This window comes from Erpetoichthys calabaricus, chromosome 10 (genome assembly GCF_900747795.2).
Source record: "Erpetoichthys calabaricus chromosome 10, fErpCal1.3, whole genome shotgun sequence".
Lineage (NCBI taxonomy): Eukaryota > Metazoa > Chordata > Cladistia > Polypteriformes > Polypteridae > Erpetoichthys > Erpetoichthys calabaricus.
In genome coordinates, this window is record NC_041403.2 from 92,503,438 (window position 1) to 92,524,009 (window position 20,572).

General features: G+C 37.1%; 1 protein-coding gene and 1 long non-coding RNA gene across 3 annotated transcripts in view; one reads left to right on the top strand and one right to left on the bottom strand.

The window, feature by feature from the left end:
- LOC114659240 (myosin-7-like) overlaps positions 1 to 19,608 on the top strand; it is a 53,991-nt gene extending 34,383 nt beyond the window's left edge. Inside the window, exons 30-44 of one of the 2 annotated variants that reach the window (XM_051933280.1) lie at positions 1,012 to 1,401; positions 1,585 to 1,711; positions 2,366 to 2,484; positions 6,905 to 7,101; positions 8,036 to 8,385; positions 9,482 to 9,606; positions 10,318 to 10,433; positions 11,944 to 12,136; positions 12,261 to 12,464; positions 14,184 to 14,309; positions 14,622 to 14,792; positions 16,792 to 16,896; positions 17,914 to 18,009; positions 18,153 to 18,287; positions 19,480 to 19,608. In XM_051933280.1, coding sequence (XP_051789240.1) covers positions 1,012 to 1,401; positions 1,585 to 1,711; positions 2,366 to 2,484; positions 6,905 to 7,101; positions 8,036 to 8,385; positions 9,482 to 9,606; positions 10,318 to 10,433; positions 11,944 to 12,136; positions 12,261 to 12,464; positions 14,184 to 14,309; positions 14,622 to 14,792; positions 16,792 to 16,896; positions 17,914 to 18,009; positions 18,153 to 18,287; positions 19,480 to 19,491 — 2,466 coding nt within the window. In that variant the 3' untranslated portion in view covers positions 19,492 to 19,608. Of the gene's footprint in view, positions 1 to 1,011; positions 1,402 to 1,584; positions 1,712 to 2,365; positions 2,485 to 6,904; positions 7,102 to 8,035; positions 8,386 to 9,481; positions 9,607 to 10,317; positions 10,434 to 11,943; positions 12,137 to 12,260; positions 12,465 to 14,183; positions 14,310 to 14,621; positions 14,793 to 16,791; positions 16,897 to 17,913; positions 18,010 to 18,152; positions 18,327 to 19,479 lie in introns of those variants that run through there. The other variant, XM_051933279.1, reaches the window with a different exon arrangement.
- Positions 17,738 to 19,581, bottom strand: LOC114659242 (uncharacterized). The gene is made up of 2 exons (XR_003717521.2): positions 19,454 to 19,581; positions 17,738 to 17,907 (listed from the first exon to the last, which is right to left on the bottom strand). It is a non-coding gene; the product is annotated as an uncharacterized LOC114659242 (long non-coding RNA).
- Positions 19,609 to 20,572: the final 964 nt, after the last annotated feature.

The following is a 20,572-nucleotide window of genomic DNA, read 5'->3' on the forward strand; positions in this document are numbered from 1 at the left end:
ACACAACTGCTACATTAATCAAGTAATCTATTACTTACTGGGTTTTTGGTTGGAGAAATTGAAAAATGTCTGGCTATGATAAAATCCGTAAAGTGAATTTTTAAAAAATATTAACAAAAATAAATCAAATGTCATACTTTATTTACCTTCTTACTTGGGAATCTTATTTTTACATAACAGCAAAATAATCACATGTCAGCATTTGAGATAAGCCGTTTTATCTTACCATAATAAAGCAGTATTAATCTAGTGATGATGAGAAGCATATGGTAATTTCATCAGCTGATGCAAACATTAAGCTAACCCATAAAAACAACTTAAAAATAGTTAAACACTGATCTTGCATGAAAGGTATGGTTTCTAATAACACAGAACATTGTTTGAATATAGCCATTAAGGATTTAATTTAATCTAATGTAGACATACCTAGAAATATTCAGACTAGCACTTTAGCATGGTCAACATGGTAATACAGTGCTTAGTGTTAGCTACCTATCTGATCCAGCATCCTGGGTCGAAATTCACAGTTGTTGTCCATTTGAAGCTAGCACATTCTTCCTCTGTCTGTAGGGGGTTTCCTTTCACATTCCCAGATATGTAAAGGTTAGGCTAATTGGCGATTCCACATTGACCTGGTTTCCATGAATATACTCTGTTATAGACTGGTGCCCTCTTCAGGGCTGGTTAATGCCTTAAACCCAATGCTGCTGGCACTGGCTATGGCCCACTATGTCCCAGAGTTGAATTAAGCTGGGTTGAGAATGATATTTTATGTTAATTTAATATGTGTTCTTTCCAAAACCAAACAATTTAGTGTACTAGGACAATTATCTTGTAAGAGATAGGGTTGTACTTTTATTAGAGGAAGTTGAAACCTGAACCCAGGCCACAGTGTGTTACTGAAAGTAATTTTTAAGGCTGACTTTGTAAAATGCTGTGATACTATGATGTTTATCTCTTACAGTTTTTGAATATTTTAGTGAATCTAAGTATATGTATTTACTCTGTCAGGCCCGCATTGAAGAGCTTGAAGAAGAGCTTGAAGCAGAGCGAGCAGCTCGTGCAAAAGTGGAGAAGCAACGATCTGATGTGGCTCGGGAGCTGGAGGAACTCAGTGAGAGACTGGAGGAGGCTGGTGGTGCCACAGTAGCCCAGATTGAAATGAACAAGAAACGTGAGGCAGAATTTCTTAAACTGAGGAGGGACCTAGAAGAAGCTACACTTCATCATGAAGCCACAGCTGCTACACTGCGAAAGAAGCATCATGACAGTGTTGCTGAGCTTACAGAGCAGATAGACAACTTGCAAAGGGTAAAGCAGAAATTAGAGAAGGAGAAAAGTGAAATGAAGATGGAGGTAGACGATTTGGCATCAACTATTGAGCAACTCACCAAGTCCAAAGTAAGCAAGAATATAGTGAATGATATGTAGCTTGAATATTGAGACAACTCAGTCCACATTGAACACCAAAGTAGTCCTGTTCACTGTACACTGCTATCATTTGTTTGTAGCTGGGAGAACATGATAAAACACTTAATTGAAGCAAATAAGACTAACTTTAATACAATCTGAATTTTCTATTAGGGCAATGCCGAGAAGATGAGCAGAACATATGAAGATCAGCTGAATGAATCTAAATCCAAAGTTGAGGAACTCCAAAGGCAGCTAAATGATGTTACATCTCATAGAGCACGAATCCAGACAGAAAATGGTAATGTTCAAAACTAAAGGGGAACCTATATTTGTTACCTTGTATAATGCTAAACTACAATTTCAGTGATTTACATATAGACACAGTATATATTTATGTTAATTTAAGATAATAAATTTATACACTTACATCACAGAATAAAGCAGGCAGCCTTTGTGTTCAATATTTCAAGCATTATTGTTAAAATATGTGCCAGTAAAGGTTTAAACATTGTTTTAGTTGGTCAAATGAGCATTTTATGTGCTTCTTTTTAATTTATGGGTAGCTTAAAGACTTGCAGGCTAGGTTAATGGATGATTCCAAATTAGTCCTGTGTTTATGTGTGCAGGCAATGAACAGACACCCTGTTTTCTTCCTTGCACCCAGTGCTTCTGGTATAGGCTCTGGGTTCCCATGTCCTTGAAGTGGGTTAAGTGGCTTAGAGTTTGATATGTTATTGGTTACATTTTCCTGTAGAAGCAAAATGTTAAAAATATAATTTTATTAATATTTCTGTCTTATGTCTAATCAAGGTTTTTCCAAGCATAGCAATTATAAACCCCATGGTAATGTTAAATATTTAAAAAAAGCTGTTCTAACTCAAAACCAAGAAAATTCCAGATGTAGTTTTAAATTGTTATAGAAAATGTGTTTTATACTTGTTTCTATTAACAGGAGAGATGAGCAGAAAGTTAGAGGAACGTGAATCGCTTATTTCTCAACTAGGTCGCAGTAAGACCTCTTTCACTCAGTCCATTGATGAACTGAAGAGACAATTAGAAGAAGAATCTAAGGTAAGAGACTAAGTAGAATATGGTCAACTGGAACAAATGGAGCATGGCCCTTTAAATCCTGTTTCACTAATAAGGTGTGCTGTGAAAAATGTAATGCAATAATATATTTAGTCATAACCTGCAGTATTACACACAATAAATGTCAACATATAGCAACAGAATTTGTCATAACTTTACATGGTAAAACCAGGGCTAATGAGTTTTCATTATTTACTCACCACCATATCTGTGTTAACAGAGGACTTCCATATTGTGCTGTCTACATTTAGGTCTCCAGCAGCCAGAGTCAAAATCCAAAGGAAACTCCAGAGCTAAAAAAAATGCTGTTTTTATATCCCTTGGAAGAGAAGTTGCTTTTTGATATCCAGGGAGAGGACAAAATCTGCATTCAGGCAGCTTAGTGGGGAGAAGGCCAAAAAGAAAGAGCTAAATCTGGAATATGCACCTCTGTACATCAGTATAATGTACACATGCACACAAACTAGAATATATTATTTAAAAACACACAATTTAAAGTGATAGAACATCTGTCAAATAATTTTTTTACATTATCAGATGGACAGGTGAGGCCATACCAGGTTTATTTTTTGATTTATTTACTAAGTTGAACAGCACTGTCTTTTGCATCTCACCTTAACAGCAAATGATTGCTGCAAGTGTGGAATAGTATTATAGCCACGATCACAGTTCTTTGTAATTTTGATTCTCCTGCTGGTACTTTCCTTGCAATAAATTGCCATTTGTTGCAGTATACATACAAAGACATCACGCTTACTCTGAGTGACAACGTGGGAGGATACAGCATAAATATATTTAATTTTTTCTTAATTCTGGCTTATTTAACATGATGGTATTTAATGTGAATCCATACAAAATGTAAATGCCCTTAATTCTGTGCATTTTTCTCAAAAGTTGAGCACTGGGATAAAGAATAAACTATATTTCTCCAAAAGTGGATTTGTATTTTTACTTACATTATTTCAAGTAAATGTGACAAGATAATGATGTGATATTAGATGTATTTGAATTGTAGATTGTCTTTTTCAGCCATAAAACCAGTAACAGCAAGAACAACAAAACATTTAAAGCACAATACTATAATTTATTTCTTGGAATATTTCCTGGTAGTATGTAAAAGTGTTTATAGTCAGCATTTGAAGATAATTAAAAAAGAAACTGTAAAGTAGATCAAATGTCTGTTAAGACTGTTGGAGTAAATTTAATAAAAGTGACACATGAATTAAATATTTAAAAAGCAACTGTAATCATTAAATGCATGTTTAGCAAAGTCTTCAGTTTTGATCTTGCTTTTGAACAATCCCAGCAGTTAAGCATAGGAATTAAGCAGCTGGACAGGATACCACCAAACACAAATTACACAACCATCCATTTTTGTGACACTGTCCAAGTAAACTGACCTAACTGTCTCAGGCTGAATTATTATAACAACATTCTCCAGCCCGTTTAATTCAGTTCATCGTCAAATGGGGCTGGAGCCTATTCAGGAAGTACTAGACACAAGGCAGGAAACAACTCTGTGTATCAGTCCATCTCAGAGCACACTTACCTACATAGGGACCAATTTAGAACTGCCAGTTAACTTAACCTACACATCTTTAGGGATGTAGGAGGAGAATTTGCAAATTGGCAGGCATAAATTGAAAAAATCATACAGGCAACATCCGGTTACAGCACTTGAAACCAAGATGGTAAATCCATGAGGCAGAAATGCTACTAACTACATTACCGTGCCACCTGCTGGATATAAAAATAATGCATAGAAATCATAGATAGATAGGTCTTTATTTGTTTCAGAGGGAAATTTGGCTTTTTGCAGAAGGTCTTTTATTAAATAAATACATAAATAGGTAGATGAGTAAGTAAATAAATATATAAATAAATAGATAAATACACACACACACACACTTAGGTCTGAACACACACCAGAATTACAAAGCAGGAAAATGAATAAGAAAGAAAAGTTCTGACTTCACAGTTACAGTGAGGCATTGTGCAGACATATTGCTGTTGTTATAAAGGAGCTCTAGTAGTGTTTCTTGTTACACTTCGAATAATTTTTTGCCTGAAAGTCCTAAGTGTTGCTGTGTGGGGGAGAGAGGATGTGCAGAAATGTTCATAATGGTACTCGATTTAGGTTTAATTCTCTCCTGTGCTACTACCTCCTGGGGATCCAAAGTGTGCCCCATAACTGAGCTTGCCCCTTTAATTAGCTTGTTGATTCGGGGGTCCTGTCCTGAGGTGATGTTACCAGCCCAGTACACCACAGCATAGGAAATTGCACTGGCCACCACAGAGTTATAGAAGATGCGAAGGAACACATTAGAGGAACACAGTCTCCTAAGGAAAAAGATCCTGCTCTGCCCTTTCTTGTATAGTTGCTTTGTGTTCTGAGCAAGGTTATTATAGTTAACGAAAACTAAAATCAAAACTGAAACTATTATTAAAAAAACATTTTCGTAAACTGAAATAAAATAATTAACAAAACCGAAATGAAAAACTAAAACTAAACAAAACTATTAAAGTAGGTGGAAAGACTAACTGAAGTAAAATAATAATTTACTAAAATATTTTTAGTTTTTGAATGAATATTCTTGCCGTTAGTCTTTAACCCTAAAACAGAAAGTCTTTCCCCACGAGCCGCCCGCACATATTCATCCAGTGATCAGCGGCTGGTGACGGAGGGCGGCATTTGCGGTTACAAAGCGAGCTGAATGCGGGTGCGTAAAGCATGTGAAATGGAAAGCGATTTACTGTGCCGCCTTTCTTTGTGCTTGTTGTATATCAAGATGTAATTCAGACGCCTGAAAACAGAATGTGCTGGTCAACAAAACGTTTACCATATGGACAGAAAAATCACGAGTGAGTAACGTTTCAGTTTATTTCTCAGGTGACTGCTTTTTGTTGACAGCAATTCACCTGCCACTTCGCACAGGAGAAATCGTTTTTACTTTCTCATAAACGAAGTATACAGAAAGTAATCATGAAAAAATTCGACCTCAATATTTTGATGCATCTTGACATGATAGACCTCCCAGAGTCCAAAAATACCATTTTTTTTAGAATTGTGTGTGTATCTGTGTGTACGTAAACACAATAACTCATAAATGCAACTAGATAGATGGATGAATTTCAGCATGTGGTTGTAACACCACAGTTGTAGATCTGTATTAACTTTTGGGCCAAATCCATCACCGGAAGTGGTACTTTACCTGAACACATACTCGATTTTTTTTTTCTTTTATTCAAGCAGCTGCAGAGTCAGATTTATTCAACTTTACTTTTATAATAATTGTTCAATATATTATTAATTTGATCTGATTTGTTGTTGATAATTCCTTAAAGTACATGTTATAAAAATATAGTCATTGTCTTGCGTTTTACTCTTCAAATATCCATTCCCATACCTGAGTATATAAGAAAGTCTTGGGGAGACCACTCCCAGTTTTTGAAAATAAAATGGCACTGATCTAGAGATGAAAGCGATGAAAAACTAAACATACTAATGGGTTTTTGTATTTATTCCATATGTATTAATTTATCTTTTTTAGTTCATATTCACAACTCAAAATACCTGATATTGTGAAAGTAATCCATTACCAGAATTATATTTTAAAATATTTGTCTCCTTTTCAATGTTTTTCTCTCATTCTCAAAATAGATAGTTGAAATATCATATTCTTTTTGTTCTTAACTTCAGCCTTATCATTCATATTGCATATCAGGGAGTTTTCCTGCCTTACATCCAAACCTGCTGTGGTAGGCTCCAGGTTTCCTGCGATCCTGCTCTGGATAAACATGTTTAGATAATGTATATATTGTTCTTAATCTCAGATGCTGTCTGTCGTTTTATGCCTGGCCGTACTCCTATTACCTGCTCTTACTCTGCTTATTATGGGTTTACTGTCCTTTATGTTGGGCTATTCAAGTCTCACTACCCCAAACCTTTGACACTACATGCTTGTTTTTCCTTGTTTCCCTCAATACAGCTAGGTGGGGTCTGCACACTGATTCAAGTCTAAGAGTCCTGTTCTTCCTTAGCCCGTGATTTTCATGAGAAAATATTTTTAAAATTATAAAATTATGTAAAATTTTTCATATTCAGTATCTTGTTTTGATTATGCTTGTTTTTATCAGACAAAAGCAAGACCAGATAGTAAACCATGTAGTGTAGTAAGCTTCCACTAACATTAAACTCGTATCTAAATCTGTTAAATGCACAGTTCTATCTGATTGTGACATAAAACTAAACTCAGTTTCTTTGGTTTAAAGGAACCAAATGCACGTTTTAATTTGCTGATGTTCCAAGTAAATCATAAAACATTTATTATCTATATTACATATTTCTCAATAGGATTTTTTAGTTATCAAGGTATTTTTCTGTCACTCTTTTCCTTTACAGGCTAAGAATGCACTAGCCCATGCTCTGCAGGCCTCTCGCCATGACTGCGATTTGTTGAGGGAGCAGTATGAAGAAGAGCAAGAAGCAAAGTCAGAGCTACAGCGTGCTCTCTCCAAAGCAAATGTAGAAGTGGCACAGTGGAGGAACAAGTATGAGACCGAGGCCATTCAGAGGACTGAAGAGCTGGAAGAGGCCAAGTATGTATCCGCCCCTGTCTTATCTATTGTATGCTTAGAGTTTCTGTTCATCTGTTAAACAGATTGTAAATTTTATAAAAGGCCCCATAGCTTTCCTTTCTTCCTACAAATGCTATCACGGGTACTTTACAAACTGAAGTACAGAATTTTTGCATAAGTCTGCTTATGTATAACGTATCTGAGAGAGCGGTTGGGAACTTGCACTGATATGTGAGAGGTACTATTTTGATATTAGTGAAGTCTGCATTTTTAATAAAAGAAAAAGATCACTATATAGAAAAAAATGGTAGCAAAGATTTGGATTTGTGTCTCCCTTTTTCTGTAACATTTCAATTTCTACTTTATCTTTTTTATGTTTGTTCTTTATCTCTACCTTCATTTATTTCATTCTCTCTTGCTCTACCCTTGCATATTAAGCTTTTGCTTTTTCATCTTTTTGCCTAATGTTGTTCTGAGTACACATAATTAAAAGGAAAGAGATTATGGCAGTTAAACTTCATTTGTGGCTAGAAAATCTGACAATATAACTTTATTAACTATAATTTTCCTTCTTCCAAATAGTATAAATTAAAACTGTTGCACAGATGCTGCACAATTATTAGTGTTTATTTGTACATTTACCCCCTCTTTATATCTGCCAAGTAATATTGTATCATTGTGAGCCATGGTAGATTTAGTTAAAGTCTTTAAGTTACAGTATGTTATTCATTGTTAGCAGCAGAGATTATCATTCCAAATAAACAACCACACCAGTTGGTAACACTGACTCTAACCATGCACCTCAAACATCAAAGCCGTTCTTGTGCCTCTTGGCAGTAAAGTGTTCTGATTTGTGTGTAGTAGTCCATCTATCATTCTAGATTTCAAAATTTAAAGCTTCATTGGAAGAAGCTGGTACAAATCCTGTGAAGATGTATCTTTGAAAATATTACAGAAAAAAACTAGCAATCCGTCTACAAGAAGCAGAAGAAGGCGTGGAAGCAGCAAATGCTAAGTGTTCGTCTTTAGAGAAGACAAAGCATCGCTTGCAAACAGAGATTGAGGATCTGGTAGTGGATCTGGAGAGAGCTAACTCAGCAGCAGCTGCTCTTGACAAGAAGCAAAGAAACTTTGACAAGGTCTTATCAGAGTGGAAGCAAAAGTATGAAGAAGCACAGGCTGAGTTGGAAGCTTCACAAAAGGAGGCTCGTGGCTTAAGTACTGAGCTCTTCAAACTTAAAAATGCGTATGAGGAGTCTCTTGATCACTTAGAGACGCTCAAACGAGAAAACAAAAACCTGCAAGGTGGGTTTGTTTGCTTCTTTTAAAATATTGCAGTTCATATTTAATGTAAGAAAATCTCAGAAGAGTTGTAATAGCCAAGTCCATATGCAACATAAAATTATAGCAGTATTTTATATTGTCTTGTCAGTATGTTACAAAATTGTTTGCTCAGAGCTTCTAATTTTAGATTTATTCTTCCTTCTAACTGAAATTCTGGTGGTCTTGTTTCCCTATCTTTCAGATTAAAGAAAATAGTGCTTTTCTAATTTCATATGTTTGTAATTTTGATAGCTTTTCCTGGGTCATTTTGCCAGTAAGCAATAAGCCAGCTGTAATCAATCGAAAAGTAAATACATTAGCATTGTTAATAGCTATGAATCCAATCATTTTCCTGTTACAAGGAGCGTTCAAATATACACAGGAATTTATGAGCTACACTTTATTTATTGAATACAATGAAACAACGGTTTCCTCCGGGTGCTCTGGTTTCCTCCCACAGTCCAAAGACATGCAGGCTTGGTGCATTGGCGATCCCAAATTGTCCCTAGTGTGTGCTTGGTGTATGTGCCCTGCGGTGGGCTGGCACCCTGCCAGGGGTTTGTTTCCTGCCTTGCGCCCTGTGCTGGCTCCAGCAAACCCCCATGACCCTGTGGTTCTGATATAGCGGGTTGGATAATGGATGAAACGACATACAGTACACACTCTTTTTCTGTATAGCCTCCTGCCACTGCAATACCCTTGTTCCAGCACTCGGGAAGCTTCTTAATCCCAGAAGAGTAGAAATCTTCTGATCCATTCTTGCACAGCATCAATAACCTCCTCATGAAGGGAACACTTTAATTTGCGCCCTCCTAAGCACCAGTCTATCGCGGGACCAAACTAATTTAGTTGTCTGTCAGCCTAAAATGCAGATCTCTCTGTAGTATCAAGTAGAAAGCCAGACAAACTTTGACAGAATGTGCCTACTTGACACTGACAGTTCTACAGTCAAAACTCAAACCCAAGATACTATTTGTCTTGATATTAGCATAGACATAGGTAAAATGAAATAAAAAAAAAAAAACCTGAAATGATGTCCATTAGTATTTCTTTATTTGAAATGTATAATCTTATACAGAGGAGATCTCGGATCTGACGGATCAGATTGGAGAAGGTGGGAAATTGATTCATGAGCTTGAAAAGATGAAGAAGGCACTGGAGACTGAAAAGAGTGAGATTCAAGCAGCCCTGGAGGAGGCTGAGGTACTGGGCAAGTATATGTTTTCACAATGTGAGGCAAGGATAAAAGACACTTAGATGAATGAAAATATTCCTATTGTTTTAGATGACAAGCAACCACATTAACGCCAATGATTCAACCTCTTTAAACAGAATACGATGCAAGGTTGTCTTACAAATATTTAAAAATATTCAAAGAGCCTTACTACTGTTAGTTTTTTTTTCAAATAGTGATGAAGTCCACTTCTTGGTTATACAAAAGTCTTGAGAGAGGCAACTAAATGGTCTGATGCTACATGATAAAGAAGGGTCATAGCATCACATGGCATCCCCAGCATCATCTTGTGAAGCTGCCATGGTAATCTTATCAGTTCACAAAGAGGAAAAGAAGAAATCAGAAATGATGTGCTTTTCAAATTAAAAGTATGAGCAAAAAAATAACTACCGGTATTTTAAATAATTTCAGCGATTACTTTTCCATATTTTGGATGATTATTGAAACCGGTCCAACAGAATGTACTAGAGACACACAACCAGAACTGATTTAGTATTTCCAGCCAGGCTGCTAGAATCATTTTAGACAAATGTAATCTCACACTTTAAAGTTTGTGCATTTTTTTCAAATCTCCAATGAGAACAATTAAATATGTGCTTTAAAAAAAGAGGTGAATAAATGACCCAGCAGACCAATAAAGGCAAGAATAACTCCATGACATTTTTATTCCTTCCTTGCAGGGTGCTCTTGAGCATGAAGAGAGCAAAACTCTCAGAATTCAACTGGAGCTCAATCAAATCAAAGCAGATATTGACAGAAAGCTGGCTGAAAAGGATGAGGAAATTGACAATCTCAGGTGATTTCATTGATGAGATGAATGCTTAGAATAATTGAATAATATGTTTTGTAAATGTCTGATTCTCCTCCCATTAATAAAACACCTGATTCATTTATTAGATTTTGTAATGATTTATGAGAGTTCCCAAGCACAAAGTCCCTAAAACTTCCAAAAATGCCCACTAGAAGAGGATATTACCCTCAAACTCTTAAAGATCATTAAAAAAAAAAAAAAAAAAGATTTATTTTTCACAAAAATGCTCCGAATAGAAAGTCAGTTCTGTGGAGCACAAAGGCAAAAAGTCAAAAATCCAATAATTCCTCAAAAAAAAATGAAGTAGCACAGAAACAAGAATTACTCACCAACTCCCAAGCACATTCAAATGAACTGCCAAAGACTGTGGGTTGCTACCGCCTTGATAGGGTTAAGGGCAGTCTGGCGGTGATGGGTAGGTAGCCCTGCCTCTTGGGGAACCACCCATGAAACACATGGCACATAACAAAAGCATGAATATATAAACATAAAAAACAAAGAAAAATGCAAATCAAAAACAAAAGTAATATTAAGACAAACAAAGCTATTGGAAATCAACAAGAAGGACATAAAATTAACTTTTGATTTCCAGCCTGGGGCAGAGGGTTGCAGGGTGACCCTGGCTGAAATTCAACAGATATGGATCACATGACTGATGACCTTAGGACCAGATTTTCTTACTTTCTAAAAGTCAGAATTACATCTGGTATGTTGTCTCTGATAAAGGTGTGCCTTGAGCATGGGAAAGGTACCATATAAATAAAATGTATTATCATTAGTATTACTATTATGATGAGCTTATTTCATTATTAGCCATATACTGATCATGCAGACACTGTTTACTGAAATCCTTAATTCTCCTAAACATTAGCATTCTCTCTTCTTCCATAAGTATCTTGTTATTTACAATGAAACTACAAAATAATTTCAATTTTCCATAGATGTCATTTTCCTTTTTTTTTTTTTTTGCATCGCACTTTACCCCTTTGGCCAATCCGTTGCTTAATAATAAGTTTTTTTTTTCTTTTTTGTGCTCTTCCTATTCTTAACATAAAAAGACAATTTTAGAAGTAGCAGTTTTGAAGAGGTCATACATCAGGTATAGGTTTATGAGCGTCAAATAGCCTTTTGTATTGATGCCTTAGTGTGTTACTGAAACTTTATGTCTTGGAATGTTAAGACTGTTGATCAGATGACATTATAGTCATCACAGGAGGGATGTGGAAAATGAATTGCTTATTTATTATCATTTATGAGTAGACACTCAAGTAAAAAGTGAAGTGGATTATGTTGATAATGTTCAAGGGCAAACAAAGTCCACTTCAATTGCAAAAGCCTCTTTTAAAAGTAAAACAAAAACACAACACATTTTCTCTGGTAATCAGACAAAGGTATGTGTGTGAATCCTTTCTTCAGTTTATGTATATTTGATAAATTTATAGTTCTGCTCAAAAAAGTAGTGCTTCTTCAGCCAACCGATTCTTTTTTCCTGCAGGCGCAACCACCAGCGTGCCTTAGATTCAATGCAAGCAACACTGGATGCAGAGGCCAAGTCGCGCAATGAGGCACTGCGTCTGAAGAAAAAAATGGAAGGAGACTTAAATGAAATGGAGATCCAGCTCAATCATGCCAATAGGCAGGCCTCTGAATCCCAGAAACTAGTCAGGCAATTACAAGCTCAGATAAAGGTGAATCTTAATGATGTGATAAAAATGTAAAACTATTTCTTAATTGGAGTGTCATCTGTGTATTCTTTATAGGAAGAGCATTTAACGTGGTCGGTCTTAAATATGCAGTTTCTTTTACCATCAGGATGTCCAAATTGAGTTGGATGATTTAATCCACCGTAACGATGACCTAAAAGAGCAGGCAGCTGCAGTAGAACGCAGGAATAACCTGCTCATGGCAGAGGTGGAGGAGCTGAGAGCCAGTTTAGAGCAGACAGAACGGGGGCGCAAACTTGCCGAGCAAGAACTGCTTGAGGCCACAGAGAGAGTCAACCTTCTTCACTCACAGGTGAGCAATCACTTCTTCTGTACCACTATCTGAACTCTGGAATTTTGGGTGAATTTCACTTTAAGCAAAGTAAATAGCTTAACATAACCATGAATTTAAAAATAAGTTTATAATTATTTTATTCATTAGTACTCGATTTGCAATTTAGCAGACAGGACTTCGAACCAATCTAAATGATTACAGGAAATTTCAAACTGAAATAAAGTTCATCCACGTTTCTAGCCACTATTCAGTTCAGTGTTTGTGAAGCTGGTGCCTCTTTCAGCAACATTGACTGCAAGTTGAAGAACAACCCTGAACGAAGTGTAAAACCATCACAGGGCACGTCCACATAGACAATCATGCTCATGCATCATTTGCTTATTTTGGATTTTTCCTCTTTTAAAAATTTCCAAATATATAACTGATAAACAAACATTTATTGTAAGTTAGGCAGCAGATACCCTGATACCATTAATCTCCAGGAGTTTGCAGTTTATAGGGTCATTACTGTACAGGACAGCTGGCAGGATGGCACAGTGGTAGCACTGCTGCCTTGCAACAAGGAAACTTGGATTCATATCCCAGGTGCTCCTAGTGCAGAGTTTGCATGTTCTCCCCATGTTCAAGTGAGTTTTCCCCCACAGTCCAAAGACATGCAGGTTAGGTGAATTGGCATTGTTAATCTGGGCCTAGTGTGTGAGTGTGTTTACTCTGTGATGGGTTGGCATCCTGTCCAGGGATTGTCCCTGCACCCAATGATTGTTGGGATAGGTGCCAGCTACCCTGCAACCTATCATAGATAAGTGTGTTAAAACAATGAATGAATCTATGGATGGATGAATGAATTATTGTACATGATACAGTGAAATGCTTTTTTGTATGTGCTAATCTAAATGGAACACAGTGCCCTATGCCTGGGTTACTGAGCATAGCAGCCTTACCCCAAAACTTCCACCATCCTTTCTTAAAAAATTTCAAAACATATTTGTCATTACCAGACGAACAGAATAAGGAAACCGGATTCATTAATAGAGTACTTAACATTTCTAATGCCGCTTTGAACCACAGGTTACAGGTTTTAGAGTTGGGGCAATCTGTTGTTATGTTAACCATTCATTAATCTGAAAGTCTAGCATGCTGAAAATAGTGCACTGCAACCTTTTACTTCCTGCTAAGTGTTCATACTAAATTAATCCACATATATAAAGAAACAAGTGAGAGGCATAGTGGCACAGCACTTAGCTCTGCTTCCTCTCAGATCCAAGCCAGGATTTCAGACCTGGTCTAGCCATTTGCTGTGTGCAGTTATGCTCATGGATATTTCCCTAAATGCTCTGCATTACCAAATGTATCCAAAAGATGAGTAAGTGTGCTCTGTGGTTGACTGGCACCATGTGCAGGTTTGGTTTGTCCTTCTCCTTTACACCTGGTGACCATTTTTATTTTCTCCAAGAATTCTGTTATCCTCCCAAATCTCAAAGATATCCATATTAATTTTATAACTGTCCAGTATGTTGTAATGTGGATGTGTGAGTGTGTTCTATGGTGGATTGGCATCATAGTAAGTGTTGGCACCTGCTGTGCAACAAATGCAAGGACCCTGTAATAGACTAAGTGGATTAAAAAAATTAATGTAAGGAGGGAAGCAAAAGATGACACTGGCATTCAAAAACAACATCATTGTCTTATTACTATTAATATTATTCAGTCGGTCAACTTCTTTATGTGGTCTTGCAGAACACCGGACTGATTAACCAGAAAAAGAAGTTGGAAAGTGACATTGCACAGCTGTCATCAGAAGTTGACGATGCTGTACAAGAGTGCCGCAATGCTGAAGACAAGGCAAAGAAAGCTATAACTGATGTGAGTGGCCTTTACTTTTTTTATATATAACAGGGATGTTGTAGCTTATTTTAACACTGGAGTGCTTGTTTGATGGAAATGGCAGTTAAGAAAAAAGTGGTGAAGCTATAAATATTTATGATTAAATAGTACAGTGCAAAGTAACTGTGGCTAAGTCTTTTGAACATTTTCTGCTTTGCATTTTAAACTCTTATGTGGATATGACTTATTATCAATATTTATAATTTTTATGATGAAGTGGAATGAGGCCAGGCCAGACCGAGGTAAGGGTGCCATTTATTTAATTTTCTTTCTTGGTGTTTTCCCTATCAGGCAGCAATGATGGCAGAGGAGCTAAAGAAAGAGCAAGACACCAGTGCTCACTTGGAGAGGATGAAGAAAAACATGGAACAAACCATCAAGGACCTGCAGATGCGCCTAGATGAAGCAGAGCAAATTGCACTTAAAGGAGGCAAAAAGCAAATCCAGAAACTGGAGAGCAGAGTGAGTTCAGGGCTGTCTTTATAATTCTTAATTTGCTGACATTAAATACACTAGAATGCGCTTTGTACAGAATAGACACACATGTTATTTTGTAGCTCTGCCTACAAAAGCAAAGAAAAAAATTAAACCTTTGTTAAAAAAAAATATAAAAATTCTTCTACTTAAACAGTAACATTTCAAAGGCGTAGTAGCATTTACTACTTGTGTGTGTTCTCCCTGAGGAGGGCCTTTGGCAGGGTGAGTGAGGCCTGTTTGATTTCTTTGTTTGAAATGTTGTATACTGTACCTCTCTTGTAAAAACCATCTGTCAAGATTGGACTGAATTGACCCAGAACTTTCCTACTGTAAAGACAATAGTCAAGGAATCCTTCCCTTCCTGGCACTATTGTGGAGCTCTTTTGCCCTCCATAAAAATTAATACTGTGTATGACTAGGACTGTACTCTCACTCTTACAATAAGTATTCATCATAATAAAACTAATAAGTGAACATGAGAACCAGAACAGGCCATTCAGCCCAACAAACTCACCAATCTAATCCTCCTAGTTTCTTCAAAATAACAGTAAATTTGAAAAGTCCTATTCTCCATCACATTATTGCACACATCTGTGGTTCTCTATGAGAAGCATTAACGTTTAACAAGTATCTGTGTCACCATGTTCTTGTTGAATTAATTTTTAAATCCACTCTACTACTTCCTTTATACATTTGAACACTTAAACTCCATTCGCTTAAGCAAATGTCTGCTTAATTAATGATAATAATAAATAACCATCTCAGATGCTTGAAACATCCAGATACAGTTTTTTTCACAAAATGAAAAGGAATAAAAAAAAAAAAAACTAAGTAAACAAAACTTTAATGCCACCTTTCCATTGCAGTCCGCCCCCACTTAAAGTGCAGGCCCTGTGACTCCTTACGCAAGTTACATTTGAAATGTGCTGCTGAAGACTGCAAAAATGTCCTTTTTTATTCAGTAAGATGCTGGACTACATGCCCATGCAGCCATCAAAACAGCAAGGCCAGGATAAACCACTGAGAAATGCTAAGACAGGGTCACCATCAAGCAGTTCCTCAGTCAGGTGGTGTACTTGACACATCTAAAAATGAAATAATGCCCATATTGAAACTTCTAACTTTAAACCAGAGTCCATGAATAGCAAGATCCAAAAAATGTATCCAAATGTTTACCGAGGCAAAATTAATGAAGTATCTCCTTGTACTCTAACAAAAGTGTAGATATGTGAAGTCATTGTTTATTCACTGACATGCTATAAACTTTTCATCTCCTTGACACACAAGACACTTTCTACTTACTCACACTGCAGCTGCTCCTCCACTTAGCTGTTACTCTTTCTGATATTCTAAGTAATGTTTTGTTTGCCTTTTAGTTTAATTCTTATTCCACATACAATTACAATTTGTAAATGTGTCATTAATCACAGCATATTATTTAAGCAAATCCGTAGATCTGTGCCTTCAGCCACCAATAAGCACAAGCATTTCTTAAGTTGTCTACATTGATCTGGCCATGTGTCTACTCTGTTATTCAGAATGTGCTCAGTCTGTAACTCTTCACTAAACATTTCATATCCTTAAATTGTCTCATGTTCGATATCTGAACATGATATCTGGTTCCATTCTCATTATCACTTTGCTCAATCAGGCACATCAAAGGGGAATGTCTACCATTTTACTGTGAGTGGGGTGAAAACACTTGTCAAAAATCTTGTGATATTTGGCAATTTACCCCTCTGAAGCAAACAAGAAGAAAAAAAGAAAACCTGCCGAGGCTGTTAACTTCATGACATGACAGAACAACAATATGCTGTTACAACACATTAACACAAATTATGAGAAAGAAAATGAACAGAGAAATAACACAAAGGATGAGGCAAAAGAGGAAGACTTCCAGGCCAATACAAATTCACCAGACAAGTTCTTGGTGACGCCATGCACTCCCAGTTCAGAATTAATCAACTATTTTCTCTCTTACCAGGTTAGGGAACTGGAGAATGAACTGGAATCTGAACAGAAGAGGAGCAATGAGTACCAAAAAGGTGTTCGCAAATATGAAAGAAGAATTAAAGAGCTCAGCTATCAGGTATTCTAAAACTTGACTTTTGTATTGCATGCATGTGTAGTGAATGTTCAGACATTTTAGGTACAGTAAGTTTCCACTGATAGAGGGTTAAGATTTTAATAAAACATCATCCAAGCAAAGAAGCTGAGCCAAAGGTAAAGAATACAAATAGGTTTAAAACAAAGTGGTTGAACTTTCTCTGTGAACTCTCCTAGCCATTAATGTGGATCAGGTTAGTCGATCACATTTGTTGTGATGCCACACCTTTAACTTATCTGACTTGTACAAACCAGGTGACTGAATCTCGCGTGCCCATTAAATCAGACAGACATTCTCCAAAACACAAATGAGTGCGGCTTGATATGTTTTTTCAGTACAGTGAGCTCAGTCCTAGCCCTACTGTTCCAAACACAGCACCTTGTACATTAAATGATGGACATTTTAACTTGAACCTCCAGTTGCAAAGAACACAGAAAATAAAACTGTGGCAGTAACTGCAGAAACAAATACCATCTGCTCTGCAAGTATATTGTTTAAAAATAAAGTACTTACTTAAAACGATGTCCGCTTTCACAATGTTTGAGTTTGTCCTGTCTGGGGGAAAAAAATGATTTGATTTTATACGCGATGAGACTTGACAGACAGTTGTATTGTGTAGGCAAAAATTCTTTCTAGCCCAGAATTAACGTTCACGCATTTTCTTTTTTATAAACTCAGTCCCACTTGAACTCCACCAGATCTTACGGAATAAAAAACATTATGAAATTAAAAACCTTGTTCAGGTCAGGACCTTTTTTTTTTTTTTTTTAAACAGACTTCAGTTCTCTAAACTTGTCCTCTGATGGTAGTCTTAATTCCACGATCCTGTGTCATTTTTATTCGGTCATGTCTCCTCTTCTGTAGATGTTTTGTACTCGGGTCTCGTTAGTGCACTCGCTGTTGCTTCATAACTTCCATATACTGTAGGTGTCTTTGGGTGTCCCTCCCTCATGCAGATATCCATTCCTCTTCATCAAACCCTTTGAACTTCCTCTACAGAATGAAGAGGACAGGAAAAATTTGGCCCGCATGCAGGACCTGATTGATAAACTGCAAGCCAAGGTGAAGAGCTACAAGAGGCAGGCTGAAGAGGCGGTGAGTACTGCACAAAGCCTACACGTCAAATTTGTTTGTTTTAAAGCTCATTTTTGCTAAAAACCAAAAGGTGAGAATTTCTGTAAACCAGGCAGTTACACAGGAATATTCAAAGGGACATTTTTGGGGTCTTATGGTTACAGGAGGAGCAGGCAAACTCCAATTTACTGAAGTACAGGAAGATACAGCATGAACTGGATGATGCTGAAGAGCGGGCAGACACTGCAGAGACACAAGTGAATAAACTCCGCAGCCGCACACGTGAACAAGGAGGCAAGGTATGGCCTAAAATCTGGAAATGAGCCGTTAATGCACAGACAGATGGGGCCGTTCTTCAAGAAGCATGGCTTCTCCTTAGGACCAGAAGCTGGTCCAGTCTACAACTGACAGCTTTTCTCTTCTGTATTTTATAGTTTTTTATGAGATTACAAATTCCGTAAATGGTATTAAAATACATCGTTTCCCCCATGATTTCTAAAAGTCACGTGTCACTGCATGCCAAAGCTTGACAGATTATCGACATTTTTTTTTTTTTGCTTTTGTTTTATTTAAGAGACCGTCAGTAGAAAGTACAGCCATAACAAATACACACTAAAAAGTCCATCTGCCCTGTCTGGGCTGACCCGACCCTCTTGCATCAGTACACGCAACATCCCTGACAAAGGACCATCCATCCTTCAGGAGAGTCCTGCTCTCCCCTCATTCTGTGCTTGCCTTTCATTTTACTAATACCAACCATTCTTTCTATACTTAGTACTTCCTTCTCTGTATCTAAACAAATAAGCACCTCGGCTCCCTACGTTGATATCACTTAATGCATAGCAAAGCTACTTCAGAATGAAAGATACAGAGCTGGACAAGTACCTCCATTTCATAAATTCAAAGTTGGTCTGTAAATGAATTCTTCTAACTTTAGTGGCATCACATTGCAGAATAACAGGCCTGCAAGCCCTACCCCCTTCTTAATATAACTGGTTTCAGTGATGCTCCAGATAGGCGTTTCCAGCAAGCACCACAAAATATGGTCAGAAGAAACACTGCTGTGGCAAGATAGAGCAGGTGGGAATGCAGCACTAGACGCCTTAGACTGAACATCCATGAGCTGTCAAGCAAATTACTTTTGACTGCCTTCTAAAACATTGAAGCATGTCCACCTTGATATGACCACTAAAACATAAAACTGTACATTTGGAAAAATATTAGTTTAATATTACTAGAATAATAATATTGGTATTACAGTGTAAGCCCAGCTGCCAGGGATATGTAAAGCAGACACTCTACCATCAATGGCCTCATGTTCACATGACTTTTAACATCAGCTTATTTTGGGCAGAACTGAGCTATCACAATAATAAGGGTGTGGCAACACGAGGACAATCATGAGGCCAAAAGGAGCAGCAAATAATATTGATAATAACTTAAATAAACAAATGATACAGTGAACCTGACAATCTTATGTTTTTACTGCAGCATGAAGAATGAAGAGAAGATCAAAATTGCACTTCTCTGGCCTCTTCAAGTTGGTGACTCCATCCTGGTACGCTGCAACAGATGTATCAGTGATACCCTAACTGCAAAATAAAAGCAAGCAAAGATGAACATTCACGGTCTTTGTTCCTTACTTTGGGTTTTCTTTTTTTTTTTTTTTTAATTTTAAGAATTGAAATTCACCTCATCCAGTAAATGCAAAAAAGGGTTTTCAGAGGCAACTCACAGCACTTGAACAGTAACATTGGTAGAGTAGAAGTGTGGCAGCCATTAGGAATGTTTTGAATTTTTTTTAGTCTTGATAATAGATTTGTTCTTTCTATGGAGCAAGCACAAAAACATCCTGAAGAGCATTGGCTCATGGTGACAGTCTCCCTAATGCAACTTACACCTAAAAGGGGAGAAATAAAATAAGAAGTACAGACAGACAAGACATAGCCACAGTGGCCTTTGCACAGGACAAAATTCTACTGTGCTGACAGTAAACACTGGTAGAACTGAAGTCCACTGCAGATAAGCCAAGAGCAACAAAAACTGGCCCAGCAAAGCACAGAATCTGTAGCACTCCAAAGCAAGTTTTATTAAACAGTTTGGATTTTCTCACTGGGTTTGTAGGTTGGTGTTCAACATGCTGGTATGCTATACTGGAATGCCCAAATGCTTCAAATCCAACTTTTCATGTCAGATACACTGACAGCTGAAGTCTGTGAAATGATATGAAGCCCAGACTGCCCTTGTAAGATATCTGCCAGACAGCAGCACTGGACCCAAGTCAGATCACTTAAAGCAGGGGTGTCCAACTCCAGTCCTGGTGGGCTGCAGGTTTTCATTCAAACCATCTTCTTAATTAGTGAGCCGTTTTTGCTGCTGATTAACTTGTTTTGCCTTAGTTTTAATTGACGTGACTCAGACCCCCTAGTTGTTTCTTTTTCCTTAATGAGCAGTCAAACAATAATGAGACAAAAACTGCCACATGACCAGCTAACCTGAAAATAAAGAAAGGTGAAGGTCTCCGTCATGTTGGTCTGCTCAGGTCACCAAAATATCTTGACGGTGCTCTTAGAAAAAACAGAAA